At 35.0% G+C, this 16,740-nt stretch overlaps 1 protein-coding gene across 1 annotated transcript in view; it reads left to right on the plus strand.

Annotated features, from left to right (window-relative positions):
* The window catches only part of ZSWIM6 (zinc finger, SWIM-type containing 6), an 87,582-nt gene that overhangs the window by 47,947 nt on the left and 22,895 nt on the right, over nt 1-16,740 (plus strand). The window contains exons 6-8 of the mRNA XM_014550500.1: nt 8,235-8,414; nt 12,907-13,083; nt 13,364-13,510. Coding sequence (XP_014405986.1) covers nt 8,235-8,414; nt 12,907-13,083; nt 13,364-13,510 — 504 coding nt within the window. The remainder of the gene's footprint in view (nt 1-8,234; nt 8,415-12,906; nt 13,084-13,363; nt 13,511-16,740) is intronic.

Here is a 16,740-nt window from a genome sequence, read left to right on the forward strand (position 1 = left end):
CGGGATCAACAGGGCGGGCGGAGGGAGCAGTTATGGCTGCTCTCAGTCCCGTAGCCAGAGGCTCTGCTTCTCAGAACCCCGGCAACCGCTGCAATCCTCGGAGAGAAAGCCGCCCTCACGTTCCAACTGATGCTAGACAATCCCGCTTCTCCCGTTTGAGTCTGAGTCGCTAGAGGCTCGCCCGGGTCTGGGGCTCAGAGTCTGAGACTCCCTCCTGATTGAAAACGACAACCGCGCCCTCAGCCACCAGCCCGCTTTGCGCGCGCACCTCGGTACCTTTAAATTTTCCACGCTGCGCCTCCTCTGAGCCTCGGTGTGCTGATGTCTTTCCTTCTAGTTGAAGAGTCTCTCCTCAGCCAGCCTTCCTGTGGTTCTGGGTGATGTCCGTTCCGTCTTTTAGTTGTATTTTTGAAGTGGTTGTTTGCGGCAGCAGTCTCCGGTGTTTACCTATGCCGCCATCTTGGTGGAGTCCTCTAATTACGGTTTTCTTAGTGTTTCTCTAGTTCTTCAAAAGAACTTTTTTTAAGTAGAATTGTATTTCCTTGTCAGTACTGTTTTATCGTACAGACTCTTGAGTTTTCCCCAGGTAAAGGTGAAACACACTGATTCATTGTCACATTATCAGTTCCTTTATATGCAAATCAGTCAGTCCATAACACTACATACATTGATTAATATTTTCCTAATTTTATCTTTGAGTTACTTAAAAAGAACTAGTGCTTAATATAAATTTGGTTACTAATTCTGTTTTTAAAAATTAGTATTGCACTTGCATCTTTAAAAATAAGAAATTGAATGTGAAAACAATGGATTTGAGATACATATTTTAGAATATGTAATTTCTACATTTAATTTTTTATTTTATTTTACATTTAATTTAAAGTTAGCTCTATGCCACCTATCTTAGCTTTTAGTTGTCTTGGTAGTGCTTTTAAGTAATTTTCAAAATAGATTATAATTCACACAGATATGAACAAAAACGGAATTCTGAATTATGAAAATGGATACATTGAAAATAAATCTACATCACATTATTTGTGAATATTAATTTTTTTATTGCTGAGTAGTATTCTGTTATATGCACCACTGTTTATTTATCTGTTCACCAGTTGAAGGACATTTAGGTTATTTCCAGTCTTTTACATTTACGAATAAAAATGCTATAAACATTTCTGTACAAGTTTTTATGTGAACATAAGTTTTAATTTGTCTTGGGTAAATCCCTAGAGGTTGGATTTCTGGATCATAAGAAACTTCTGGACTATTTTCCAAAGTGGCTACATTACTTTGCACTCCTAGCTGCAATTATGAGCATTCCAGTTGCTCCACATCCTCAGCAGCAGTTGGTATTATCAGTTTTTAAATCTATTTTTCTAAATTTAACCATTATAATAGGGGTATAGTGGTATCTTGTGTGGTTTTAATTTGCATTTTCCTTGGGGCTAATGATGCCAGGTATGTTTTCATCTGCATTTTGCCATCTGTATATTTTCTTTGGTGAAGTGTCTTTATAAATTTTTTGCCTATTTTTTATAGGGTTGTTCATTTTCTTGATGAGGTTTGAGAGGGCATTACAGATATAAGTTCTCTGTTAGATATATGGTTTGCACATATTTTCTCCCAGTCTGTGGATTGCCTTTTTATTCTCTCAACAGTATCTTTTGAAAAGTAAAAATTTTTAATTTTGATAAAGTCCACTATCAATTTTAACTGTTATGTATCATACTTTTGGTATTATATCTAACATTATCTTTACCTAACCCAAGGTTACAGAGATTTTTTTTCTAGAAGTTTTATATTTTACATTGAGGTCTGTGATACATTTTGAATTAGTTTTTTTGTTGTTTTGGGGTTTGTTTGTTTAAGAATAGTTTTTTTATTTTTAGAGAGAGAGAAACATCTATGTGAGAGTGCAACATCTATTGATTACCTCCCTCCCGCATGCTGCATGCCCCCCACCAGGATCAAGCCCAAAAACCTGGGCATGTGTCCCAGTCAACCTCTGGGTGCATATGACGACACCCAACCAACTAAGCCACATTGGCTAGGGGCTGAATTCGTTTTTAATAAGTTTATTGAATTATTTTTTAATGAAGTGTATGGTGCAGGTTTAAGCTAATCTTTTTCATGTGAATATCTAATTGTTTCAGTACCAGTTATTTAAAAGATTTACCTTTTCTTCTTTGAATTGACTATGAACCTTGAATAGGCCATATTTCTGTAGGTTTATTTTTGAGCTTTTGAATCCATTGATCTGTGTGCCTTTCTTTCACCACTTGTACGTTGTCTTGATTACTGTAACTTATTGGAAGTTTCAAATATCATGTTAACATACTGTGAGTCTTCAGCTTTGTCTTTATTTAAAATTGTTTTAGCTATCTTATATCTATTCTTTCCATATGTACACAGACGCTTGGTAGGGTTTTGAGAGGGGTTGTGTTTAATATATAAATCAATTTGGGCAAGAATGGCATCTTAACACTTGAGACTTTCAATCTATGAATATAGTAACTTTCTGCTTTCTGAGATTGTCTTTATTTCTTTTGTCAGTGGTTTGTAGTTTTTACGATAGAAATTGTGCATGTTTTGTTAGATTTATAAGTATTTTAGGGTATTTTGGATTCTTATTTGGTAAATTTTGATCTCTAATTGTTCAATGACATTTTAGCATATAGATGTGCAGTTGATTTTTTTATTTGAATTTTATTTCATGACCTCGCTAAACTTATTAGTTTTAGGAGCTTTTTTTTTATAGATTAGTTGTCTGCAAATAGAGGCTATTTTATTTTTTCCTCTCTAATCTATGCCATTAACCTCCTTTTCTTTATTGGCCTGGCCAGGACTTCCAGCATCATATTGAATAGGAGTGACAAGAGCAGGCATCTTTGCCTTGTTTCGATCTTAAGGGAAATACATTCTGTCTTTTGCCATTATGATATGAACTGTTTTTTTTTTAACAGATGCCCTTTATCAGGTTAAGTAAGTTATCTTCTTTTCCTAGTTTTCTGAGAGTTTTATTTATTATGAAAGGATGTTGAATTTCGTCAGTTGTTTTTTCTGTATCTGTCAAAGTGGTCATATGGTTTTTCTTCTTCATTCTGTTTATATAGTAAGTTATACTGATTGATTTTGAAAGTTGCACCAGCCTTGCATTCCTGGGATAAACTCTAATTAGTTGTGGTTTACTTTTTAAAATATATATATATTTTCTTAATTAGGTTTGCTGATATTTTGTTGAAGTGTTCTGTTTTATGTTCATGAGGGATATTGATTTGTAATTGTATTTACTTGTAATGTCTTTCTCTGGTTTTGATATCAGGGTAATGCTGGCCACATAAAATGAATTGGAAACCATTCCCTTTTCTTCTGTTTTCTGGTAGATATTGTGTAGAATTTGTATTCTTTCTATTGTAAATGTTTGGGAGAATTTTCCAGGGAAACATCTGGACCTGCAGTGTTAGAGACTTTTAACTACATATTTAATTTTTAAAATAAATTTACAACTGTTCAGGTTATTATTTCTTCTTGAGGGAACTTTGTAGTTTTTACAGAATTCATTTTATCTATGTTGTAGAATTTATGGACATAAAGTTGTTCATAGTATTCCCTTTTGAGCCTTTTAATGCCTCTAGAATCTTTAATGATGTGCCCCCTTTATTCCTGAAACTGCTAGTTTTTCTTTTCTTTTTTCAGTCAGCCTGATTACAGCTTTAATGATTTCATTAATCTTTTATAAAGAATTAGCTTTTGGTTTCATTGATTTTTTTTTTTACTGGTTTTTTAATTTAATTGATTTCTGATCTTTTACTTCCTTTCTTGTGCTTTAGTTTTGATTTCTCTTTCTTTTTATAATTTCTTAAGGTGGATATTTAGATTATTGATTTGAATCTTTTCTTCTTTTCCAGTATTAGCATTTAATACTATAAATTTCCCTCTAAACTCTTTGATATACTTCATTTGCATTTTCTTTAGGTATAAAATATTTTCTGGTTTCCCTTCTGACTTTATTTTTTACTCATGAATTATTTAGAAGTTTGTTGTTTAATTCCCAGATATTTGGGGATTTTCCAAATATCTTCTTGTTACTTTGTATGATTTTTCTTTCAAATTTATCAAAGTTTGCTCTATGACCCAGATTATGGACTATCTTAGTGAATGTTCTTTGTGCATTTTAAAAAGAGTAGGATTTCATTTTATTTTTTTCTACTAATGTTAGGTGGAGTATTCTGCAAATGCTATTTAGGTTAAGTTGGTTGATAGTGTTGTTTAAGCATTCTTCATCCTTGCTAATTTCTACTTACTTTTGTTCTATCAGTTATTAAGAGAGGAGTATTGAAGTCTCCATATACAATTGTGGATTTGTCCATTTTTTCTTTCAAATTTGTCAGTTTTTGCTTCATGTATTTTGAAGTCTTGACATTATATGAAGCATTCTCATTTAGGATTCTTATGTATTCTAGGAAAACTGACCCTTTTTATCATGTTATATCTCACTTTATCCCTGGTGTAGTATTTCTTATTCTCAAGTCTACTTTGCCTGATATTAATATGCCACTTGAACATTATTTTGAAAATGTTTGAATGGTATATCTTTTTCCATCTTCTCCTCCCCCCCCCTTAATCTGTGTCATTATATTTAAAGTGTATTTCGAATACACAGCATAGAGTTGGATCTTGTGTTTTATTTTAATATTTTTTTAATTGATTTCAAAGAGGAAGGGAGGGAGGGGGGGACATCAGTCATCAATGATGAGAGTGAATCATTGATCAGCCGCCTCCTGCACGCCCCCTGCTGGGCACTGAACCCACAACCCAGGCATGTGCCCTGACCTGGAATTGAACTGTGACCTCCTGCTTGGTTCATAGGTTGACACTCAACCACTGAGCAACACGCCTAGGCTGGATCTTGTTTTTAAGTCCAATTTTACCATTTCATAATTGGTATGTTTAGACCATTTATATTTAATATAATTATTGATGTGGTTGAGATTTTTAGATCTACCATCTAATCATTTGTTTTCTGTTTGTCTTCTCTGTTTTTATTCCTCTGTTCTCTCTCTCCTGCCTTCTTTTCTCCTTCTTTGAATTACTTAATTTTCTTAGTATGGTAATTTATTGTCCTTTTTGTTTGTATCTCCTTGTATTTTTTAATGTTTTCAGTACAACAAACATATATACTTTGTGTTAATATTTTGCCACTTTAATAGAATGTATCTTTAACAACTATATAGGTTCCTTTATGTTATAGTTTTCATGTGTATTTCATCTACGTATATTTATTTATTTATTAATATATTTTATTGATTTTTTTACAGAGAGGAAGGGAGAGGGATAGAGAGTTAGAAACATCGATCAGCTGCCTCCTGCACACCCGCACACCCCCTACTGGGGATGTGCCCGCAACCAAGGTACATGCCCTTGACTGGAATCGAACTTGGGACCCTTCAGTCCGTAGGCCGACGCTCTATCCACTGAGCCAAACCGGTTAGGGCATCTACGTACATTTAAAATTCCATAAGGCAATGCTCAGATTTTTATTTTCAATAGTCATACTTATTTTAAAGAATTTAAAAGGACAAAAATAGTCTGTTGCACTTACTTAGGTATTTATTATTTCTATAACTCTTCCTCTGTTCCTATAATTCCAACTTTCCCTCTGGTATTATTTCTGTTCAACCTTGAAGAAACTTCCATTAGCATTTCTTCTAGACCAGGTCTCTTGGCAATGAATGCTGTTAGTTTTCTTTAATCAGAGAATGCCTTTATTTTAGCATTTCTGAAGGCTATTTTTTCTGGATATAGAATTCTAGGTTGACACTTGTGTTGTTTTTTTTTTTTAACAATTTAAAGATAATGTTTCACTGTCTTTTGCCTTTTATGATTTCTGATGAGGAAGCTCTAATTATTTGAGTCATTCCTCTATATATGGTATTTCATTTTTCTCTGCTTTCAAGATTTTTTTAACTTTGGTTTTTAGTGATTTGATTATGATGTTTGGTCATGGTTTTCCTTGAGTTTACCTTTTTTTGTGGTTAGCTGAGCTTATTAGATCTCTAAATTAATCTTTCTCCAAATTTGGAAAGTTTTGAGTCATTATTTTTCCCAAATTTTTGTCTCCCCTGGGACTCCAGTGACACACTGTTTTCCCACCTGCCTTTAAGGCTCTGTTATTTTCTGTGTTTTTGTTGTTATTGTTGTGTTTTTTTCTCTCTCTGTTCTTCAGATGAGATCATTTATATCTTGAAGTTCACTGACTTTTCCTTCTGTCTAATCGGCTCTTGATTCCATCCAGTGAATTTTTTATTTCTGATATTGGTGTGTGTTTTTTTTCAGTTCTAAAATTTCTATTTAGTCCATTTTTAATAGTTTGTATTTCACTTCTTTCAATAGTGGTTACCTTCATCTCATAGAGCACAGTTATAAAGTCTCTGACTGATAATTCTAACATCTGGTTCATCTTGGTTGGCATCTGTTGATTGTTTTTCCCTTGAGAATTGATCACATTTTACTGTTTCTTTGTAAGCCAAGTAATTTTGGATCCTGGACATTTTGAATATTGTGTTGTGAGAGTCTGGGTCCTATTAAAATCCTCTGGATAATTTATTTTTTTAAAGCATACAAATCAACCAGAGTAGATTCAGAATATAAGGCCTGTTTCACCTTCTTCAGGTGACAATGTCAATAAAGTCTTTAAGGCCTTGGCTGTGCTTCCTGGGGTCTGTTTCATGCACATGAGATGTTACCAGAACTTGTACCTCTTTGCACACAGTATCCAGGATCCCCTTGCTCCTGCTCCCGAGTGGAGGGCAAGGTCCCCTTTTTCAGTCCTTTCACCAGGTAGATGAGATTTCTCTCAAGTTTTTGCTGAATATGCCATCTATAAAGTTCCTCTAATGGGTCTAATCTTGTGTCCAAGCCAGAAGAAAAGAGAGGGAAAAGAAAACAGGAAATCATCCCCATATGGCTTGCTTCTTCATGTTTTGTTTCCATAATCTGCTTGTAATATTATTTTATTAGTATTTAGCCTTTACTTTTCAGAGTCCCTAGATTGCTGCTTTTTGTATTTTGTTCAGATTTTTTGGTTATAATCATGGGGAGAGATAAGCTGTGGTGGGCTTATCTAGTTCTACCACATTTTGTTTTTCAATTGGCATTTAAAAATATGGAAATGTTAATTGTAAATATCTGTGGCTTAGATAGATTATAGCCACTTTTATTTTCTTGTGGTAAAAGTTTATTCGGTATTTAAAATACCAAAATTTCGAAGTGAAGAAGCTTGCTAATATTAAATGTGGAAGAAAGTAAAGCATCTCTTTTGGACAAACAAATCATAATGATCATTTCTATCTTTATTATTCATTTAACACAACTGATTAAAATAAAATACACAGAGACATGTGCCTTTTCAAAGCAAAAGTGTTGTGAATGGCTTTGAAGTACTGGTATCTATCTTGTTTTGAAATTAATAAAGAAAAACTTGAACTTTTAAAACTTGTAAACTATTTGCTTGAATTAGCTACCTCTTTTCTGAAGAATGTAGAAAGTAATAAATCAAAACCTTAATTCAAATTATAAGTTATGTCTTCTAAATTCACTTTGGCTTTTACCTTAAATAACAAGTGTAATTTTCATTAATGTTTAGTGATTTCATTCACATAAAGACATACATTTAATGAGTTCATTTATATAAAGATTAATTCCTGGTTCAATCATTTAGGGAAGTATATTTAAGTGAATTTTATTTTTAAGACATCATTGATATAATAGGTAGGCATACTAATTAATAAATACAATAAAGCTTGACACTCTTATAAGGAAACTAGGAAGTTGTTTATTTGTGTTCATTGTGTTCTTTATTTAGAGTGGCTTTTTGCAGAATCCATGTATAAAATCTGTTGTTAAATTGAAGTGGCAAACTGGACCTTAGGGTTGTACCTTTTATTGACTTTTTGTCCAAAATGTTACATAAGTAGAAAAGTATTTAACAATAAACATTTGAAATATCTTTCATCTTTATTTGTAACAAACAGTGTTTGAATCTTTGGTTCAAATTCAGTTGTCCTCCTTCCATTAACTCTGCATGGGGTTTGTGGCTTGGATTAAAGAGAGAATTGTGTTATAAAAATGACAGATTTGAATCCATTTTGAAATGGTTTAAAATTTATCATTAGGTATTAGAATTGAACATTTTTATAATTTTTTTTAATTTACTGCCCTCTCTCCTTTTAAATTAGGTGCTCTGTGGATGTGTATAGTTTTAAATCCCCACTGCAAGTTGGAACAGAAGGCCAGTTGGCTAAAACAGCTGAAAAAGTGGAACAGTGTTGATGTCTGTCCATGGGAAGATGGAAATCATGGCAGTGAATTACCCAACTTAACCAACGCTCTGCCTCAGGGTGCAAATGTCAACCAAGGTTAGTCCACAGTAATATTCTGCTTTCTTCGTATCTAATTGTGCACATACATTTATGACAATAACTTACAATGAATATGGGAAAATAATTTCCCCACTTAAGAACTTATTATAACTCAAGGAATTTAATGTGTTTTGACTATGAATATATGTTTTAATTTTTACCTGAGACCATTGTGTGCTTTTCTTCATATTCTCAGAATACAGAAGGATATAATACTTATATGTATTAGTATGGGTTATTTACAATTATATAAAACTAGAGGTGGGGTCCCTCAGCCTGGCTGGCAATGGGGCCGATCAGGGCCGTCTCACCCAGTCTTGGGGGAGGGACCGTGGGAGTTTGGCCGGCCATGGGAGGTTGGCTGTGGGAGCGCACTGACCACCAGGGGGCAGCTCCTGCATTGAGCCCTGGTGGTCAGTGCGTGTCATAGCGACTGGTCAACCGGTTGTTCAGTCGACCAGTCGTAACGGTCACTTAGGCTTTTGTATATAGAGATTATATGGTATATAAACTTGCTTATTAACTATTTAATTTGAATATTTTTAATTTAATAAATCATGGTATAGATTGGTAATATTGAAAGGTTTTAGCAGCTGTGTGTTTTTGTCTCTTTTGGTCAATTCATATTTGGGCTACTGCGTAGTCAGTTAAAAATTCTTAGTTTTAGAATATAGCAAGAATTTTATGATGGTTGGAAGGGCATGGGGTGCTGTTGGCATTTGGACTAGGAAAATTCTTCATTGTGAAGGATTGTCTAGCATACTTATTTCTACCTTCTGCAGGCTAATAGTGCCCCCTACTTTGGGACAACTAACAAATGCACACAGACATTTCCAAATGTCCTCTGAAGAACCTCTGTCTTACATTTCCATCCCGTTTTGTTTGTTTTTTGAGCTCCTCTATTGGATCGACCCATTTAGCTCAAGTCCCTCTCATCTTTTTTTTTTAATCTTTCCTCTGCTTAACTATTTTTTCTCAGCTACTATAGCATTTTCTCCTCTCTTTCAGAACCAAAACTTACAAATAAAACTTTCATTCATTAATTCATGTCACTATTTTTGTGTGATTTTGTGCTGTTGCTGCCTTTTTCTATTTTGTTTTTGAGAAAACTTGAAAGACTCTAAAGTTATGAAAAATGCAAGATGAGAGTTATATGATATCAGAAGGATCCAGAATCAAGACTCATTCTATGTGTGCTGGCCCCATATACAGTTGGTACTCCTGGAAAGAGATGACAATGTGCTGAGTGCAAATGTGGGTTAGCATAGTGTTCTCAGTCTCTATAAAGAAAGAATTACATGTATTACTCCACAGGGACTTGTCCAATGAAAAGGATGGAAGTTTTAGGACTTGGGCAAGATGATTGGCTGGCTCTGCTTTGTCTAGAGGTATTTGCCTTGGGAATTCAGTATTTGAAATCTGTCATATCTTTATTGCTCATGATTTTATTTAATAACTTTGAAGAAAATACATGTACCCCTTATACCCAAATTATTTTCCAGAAGCTCAGAATTTTCAAGTTTAGCAATTCAACATCTTTTCTCTTGCATTGCTAGGAAAGGATATGCCTACATCTATATAGGCAATATCTTTAATCTTTTATTTCTTTATATTTGGAAGTTTCTCTGTTTCACTCCTTACCTGCTTTTGGGGAGCACCATCCTAACATTTTACACTTACTTTCCATTTGATTACTTTCTCCTTGGTTAAACAGGAATATTCCATTGGCTTCAGAACACCCTTAAACAGTGGTCCAGCCTCCAGATAAAACAGATCATTTTATTTATGGTTTGGCCTAGGGGTATGAAGTCAGGACCTAGTTTCTGAGGGCAATATTTATAGCTGTTGTGCCTAAAGGCACCAGGGCTCCTGTTTTTAGCATAATGCTCACATCCTCCAGAGGGGCTGTCAGGAGAGAGCTGAACAGGCTGCTGGGGAGAGCCCGCAGTGGCCAGCAGTGCCATTGCAGCTGGGTGTGGAGTGTACAGACAGTGGGCAGAACTGCATGTGTTGGCATATTGAAGTGAATGTGAAGGGCAAATCAGGCCCTGACTTTGCTAGCAGAGATTGATTGTTAGAATTAATTAACAGCAGCAATAACAGTATTAGAATCCACACCCTTTGAAAGAGTAGTTTGTTTGACTTTTTAAAATGTACGACAATGGTAGCCAATTTTTTATTTTTATATTTTTTGATAAAATAACTAATTTCTCCCATTTTACCTTTCTGAATTTCTCAAGTTTTCTTCAATAAGTATGCATTATTATTAATACATTTTATTAAAAATTGGGTTAATATAATCTGTTTCTCTTTTTTTTATCTTAATTGCAAAAATCAGAAAATTAAAGACATCTAAGATAAAAATTGACCATAATTTTGCCACCTAATCAAGCCAACATTTTGGGGTGTGTTTTTTTGTCATTGTCTACATACATAATCAGTTTTTTCTGTGTCCCATATTATTATAGAACTTTCTGTCTTACATTTTCATTTAGATATTATTTTATTAGTATTTAGCCTTTTTTTTTGTTACAGTTGGTTTTATTGTTCTCTTAGAGCTAACAACTGTTAAAAGCCTAGTGTGCCCTATACCTTTCTCTATGCTCAATCAGTACAATCATGTGAAAAGTTAAGGTCTTTATTTTTTTTCTAATGGAATGCTATTATTGATACCACAGTGAAGCAAATCACCAGGTAGAATTTCTCATTCTTTTAATACATGCATAACATTAAGTTGCTCTTTTAAAAATCTCCTTTTAGTTTTAAATTCTATTTCTTTGATTTGAGCTAAACAAAATAAATGAAATGACAAAGCCACTTAAACATGTGTGAGCTTTGCACTTTGGAATATTTGATCAGTTGGCTATGAGAGGTGATGGAGCCAGTTCTTTATTGGGTAGGAGTATATTTATTCTGCTCAGGAAAGGCCCTGATAGGTTCAAAAGGCCTTTTAATGTAAGGTGCACTCTTCCCATTTGTAAGATGTATAATTAAAACTACTGCTAGCAAGGAGTATAGGCAGGGGCCATAACACATACATCAGTATCTATTCCTCTCAAATTATGTCATTGATGCATTTTGATATGTCTGCTATGCTTAGATATATAGATATCTAAGTTGACCCGAGACCAAACTGAAGTAATGTCTTTCTGTTAAAGACCTTCAGAAACCTTCCAGCTGAAATAGGTGAATTTGGACTGAGGATATCTGTGTTTTGATCTTGATTGCCATTGCCTCGCTGTGTGACCTTGGCAAGTCACTTTACTTCTCTCTATTTTCAGTTTAATCAGCAGAATAGAGAGGTTGGACTTGATGAGTTCTCAGGGCTCTTCTTGATTTTATTTTTTATTTTTATGACTTCCTAATATATGTGCTTAGCCAGATCTCCAGTGACAGGAAGATGAAACATTATCAGCTAAGGAAGCTCCAGATTTTGCTTCTCATTTAATTAAGCCTCAGAACAGTGAGGGTGATATTTTGATATTTGAGCTAAGTAAGATACACATAAATAAAAATAGTTTGTTCCCCTGATTTTCAGTTGAGGCTCACTAAGTTTTGTGCCATAGTTGAAGGTAAGTCTGGAGTGGGGACACAAAGGGTGGGAGTGCACGTAGAATTTGGACCATGTTATCCAGAGGAACTGAATATTCCCAGAAGTGGGGATGAGAATATCCTTTATTCCCCAAACATTTCTTTTCTCCGTCAGGTCCTGAAACTTGAACCCTCTTCGGAGTGTATGCTTCTGCTCTTTTGTGATGCCCGGCATACACTATGCTGGGGACATCACACCAGTCATGGAACCTGCACAGGAGTCAGGAGGCAGCCTGTAGGGGCAAGGTAAGTGCGCTGGTTTGTTTTGTAGCTATGTTGTGTGGCTTTGTGAACTGTTAAATATATGCATTTATGCCCTTTGGGATATAAAGTGGCATTTAACCATTATATCCCAAGAAGCATAATAGTTTTAATTGTGCAAAACCGCACAATATAGTTAAAAAATACAACCAAAAGCACAACCCTTCTGCATATCTTTAAAGGCTGATTGCATCTTCCTGAAAGGTTCCATGGCTGGTGTCACATCTCTTACATAGTGCTTGTGAGAGCTGTTGATCCCATCAGGGCAGCCCACCACAGCACCTCCGAAGTGGGGAGCAGTGAGTTTTCATGTAGTTTTTGTGCCGAGTGCCTCCTTTGAGTGTATTTGGCATGGAAACTAGACTTGACAGTTCTTTTTGCAGGATGCCTTTAATCTTAGCTTGATGGCTGCAGAGTGTTTGTGTTGGATAAAACAAGTGAGTGAATGGTGGCTCTTTGGGCTGACTTGCCTCCTAGTACTTAGGACATGAGAATATTCACCCTCCATCCTTCTGCGTAGGGGGTGAGGACAATGCGTGTGGGTTTGCTCATGAACATCTGGCCACAGAGTGGTATGACTGATTTATTCACATGTGAATAATAGCTGACACAGCTTTCTGAATTGTGAAAAAAACAGATTCATCGAACAGGCCACATCGGACAGTGTTCACCCGAGCCATCGAGGCATGCGATCTCCACTGGCAGGATAGCCACTTGCAGCACATTATCAGCAGTGACCTATACACCAACTACTGTTACCATGACGACACTGAAAACTCCCTCTTTGACTCCCGTGGGTGGCCCCTCTGGCATGGTAAGTGCCCAAACCGGAAAGACATTTCCATGACTTACTTCTTTGTTTAGTTTCTATAGCATTATTGGAGTGGGAGGAGGAGAGCTGAGGGATTCAATGGGAGATGGATGAATGCTTGGCAATAGGAGCTGAGTTTTTCATTCAAATCAAAGTTCAGAAATGGTTTGTTGTGTTTTTTTAATAGTATTTTTTGGGGAAAACATCTTACTATTAAATCCTGTTTTTATGGATATATCTGACAGTGGCAACTTTCTCTCGCCCCTTAACTTTCTGTTTTTAGAACATGTCCCTACAGCCTGTGCAAGAGTGGATGCATTACGTTCTCATGGGTACCCCAGAGAAGCATTGAGACTGGCAATAGCTATTGTTAACACGTTAAGGCGGCAGCAACAGAAACAATTGGACATGTTCCGAACTCAAAAAAAAGGTGAATGTGAAGGAGTTTGTTTTCATTGGAATGAATGGGATTTTTGGTGATGACATCACTAGGTTTTGTGCTCTTTTGGGAGAGATGGCTTTTAAAATGAAAGTGATGGAGATGGCAGTACTTAACCACTCATTCGAAATATTTAATATCTGATCTTTGAGAAATTTTAGGTATTTTCCCCCCTGGCTTAATATTGTAAAATGTAAGATTTTTTTTTAAGTGTCTTAGGTTAGTTAAATTTTTAAGGGGGAGAAGTTTTTATTATTATTATTTATCATTGGTACAATTTGAACCAAAGAAAGGGGGAGCTTAATATGTCAGAATTATCTAAAATATAAGTTAGCCAAATATCTTATTTTGTGACTGCATTTTAATTCTAACAGTAGGGTTCTGTGAGGTAGACTGCCTATGTTTGAATCATAGCAATCGGTCCAAACTCAGAGTCCTTGGGCAATGACTAGACCTCTCTGTGATTTAGACTCCTCATCTGTGGAATGAGGCTCAGTTGAGGACCTATTTCTTAGAGTTCTTGAGAAGATTATTAATCCTTTAAAGCACTTAAAGCAGGGCCTGGCATAGTGTGTAATCACTCTAAAACTTTTTACTTGTTATAATTTGTACATAAAGACATTATATTTAAAGTGATCACAGCAGAAAACTCCTCGGATTTTTAAAATTCTGTCAACATTTGATGATGAACTGTCAGCTGACAGAACATATTTAACTTCTCTTTATCTCAGTTTATTAATCTTTTAGATTTTACATTAAGCATTACTGAGTAGTCAGAAAAAGAAATACGTATGCTTTTTCTGGATAATCTATGCACTTTTTGTTCCATCTGTAGGTATAAATCTTTTTATGTTTCTTTGGCAGGATTGTGTTTACTCTGGAATTTTATTTCATATCCAGAAAGATAGTTTTAGTTGCTGTTGTTTTTTTCTTTTTATGTTTTTGTTTTTAATTCTTGAGTGATTATACACACTCCACCTAGGATACAGCTAAAAATTATAAAGAAGTTTTTGAAGTAGGCTGGAGGTTAGATTTTTTTTGAACTTTTAGTATCCTCTACATTGACAGTATTATAAATGTTAACATTATCATTTATATGATGGAAGAAAATTCCAAAGGTACAATTTGAACCAAAGAAAGGGGGAGCTCAGATAGTATTGGATTATAATATTCCTGATAATCAAGACTTTGTTGTTCAATCTTTCATGTTCTTCATGTCATCACTAGTTAACAGATAGGTTTGCAAGATATGCTGCTTGGTCCTTTGGAAAATATTCCTGAAATTCTCCTCCCCCTAAATACATATAATATCTGGCCAAAAGGTATTTACTTCTGAAAAGTATAAAGAATGATAATATTTAAACTAAGGAAGATTGAAGCACATTTTATCCTACAAAAAGAGAGCTAGATCATGATTATCTGATCTTTAAAAATCATAACCTTTAAGAACTGTCTTTTAAATGAGTTTAATAAAAATGTTGCAGCCCTAACCCGTTTGGCTGAGTGGATAGAGCGTCGGCCTGCAGGCTGAAGGGCTCCAGGTTCGATTCCGGTCAAGGGCATGTACCTTGGTTGCGGGCACATCCCCAGTGGGAGGTGTGCAGGAGGCAGCTGATCGATGTTTCTCTCTCATCGATGTTTCTAACTCTCTATCCCTCTTCCTTCCTCTCTCTAAAAAAATCAATAAAATATATATATTTTTAAATGTTGCAAATCTAAGAAATGCAAAGTGTATAAAAATGTTAGCTCATGTAGGTACGTTTAGAATACATGTTAAATTAAACTGATTTGGTTATTTTTGAGGCCACTCTTAGACACATTTCTCTTTTATCCTGGGAGCAATGAAAACCTTTATTTCTGATTATTCTTAAGTATTCTGGGATTACATATCTATACCTATATTTTTCTCTACTTTTTTTGTCTGTCAATATTTAAAGAATATGTTTTTCATAGCTGTTTTTCATGCAATACAGTTACTTATTACATGGACAAGATTGGCAAATGAATTATTTTGTACATTTTTTAATACTATATGGCATGATATGTCAGCTTCTGTTTTTTAATTGATATATAGTTTACATTTAGCATTATATTAGTTCTGGTGTACAATATAATACTGCACTATTTATATATTTAAAAATGAACAGCCCAATAAGTCTAGTTAACATCCATCACTACATATAGTTAAAAATATTTTTTCTTATGACATTTTAAGATCTTTTCTCTTAGCAACTTTCAAATATACAATACAGTATTATTAACTATAGTCACCATGCTGTAAATTATATCCTCATGACTTATTTATTTTATGCCTGAAATTTTTTACCTTTTGACCACCTTCTATTTCATCCATCCCCTCACCTCTGGCAACTGCCAATCTGTTCTCTGTATTTGGGAGCTCAGTTTTTTTAAAAATATGAGTGAAATCATATGGTATTTATCTTTCTCTGTCTGACTTATTTCACTTAGTTCAACTTCTCAATTTTTTCCCCTTTGTTCAGACACTTTACTTCTATTAATTTAGTCTGAAATTGCATCATGTTTCTTTTTTTTTAATTTATTTTCCCTTTATTGATTAAGATATTACAAATGCGTCCTTATCCCCCCAATGTCCTCTTATCCCCCCAATCCTGCCCTCACCCTCACCCCCTGTTGTCCACATCCATCGCTTATGCTTATATGCATGCATACAAGTCCTTTGGTTGATCTCTCTCCCTCACCCCCACCCTCCCCTACCTTCCCTCTGAGTTTTGAGCATCTGATCGATGTTCCTCTGTCTCTACATCTGTTTTTATTCATCGGTTTATGTTGTTCATTATAATCCACAAATAGTGAGAACATGTGATATTTATCTTTCTCTGACTGACTTATTTCACTTAGCATAATGCTCTCCAGCTCCATCCATGCTGTTGCAAATGGTAGGAGTTCCTTCCTTTTTACAGCAGCATAGTATTCCATTGTGTAGGTGTGCCAAAGTTTCTTAATCCATTCATCTGCTGATGGGCACTTAGGCTGATTCCAAATCTTAGCTATTGTAAATTGTGCTGCTATGAACATAGGGATGCATATATCCTTTCTGATTGGTGTTTCTGGTTTCTTGGGATATATTCCTAGAAGTGGGATCACTGGGTCAAATGGGAGTTCCATTTTTAGTTTTTTGAGGAAACTCCATACTGTTCTCCACAGTGGCTGCACCAGTCTGCATTCCCACCAGCAGTGCA

The sequence above is a fragment of the Myotis brandtii genome, unplaced genomic scaffold (genome assembly GCF_000412655.1).
Source record: "Myotis brandtii unplaced genomic scaffold, ASM41265v1 scaffold115, whole genome shotgun sequence".
In the NCBI taxonomy this organism is placed as follows: domain Eukaryota; kingdom Metazoa; phylum Chordata; class Mammalia; order Chiroptera; family Vespertilionidae; genus Myotis; species Myotis brandtii.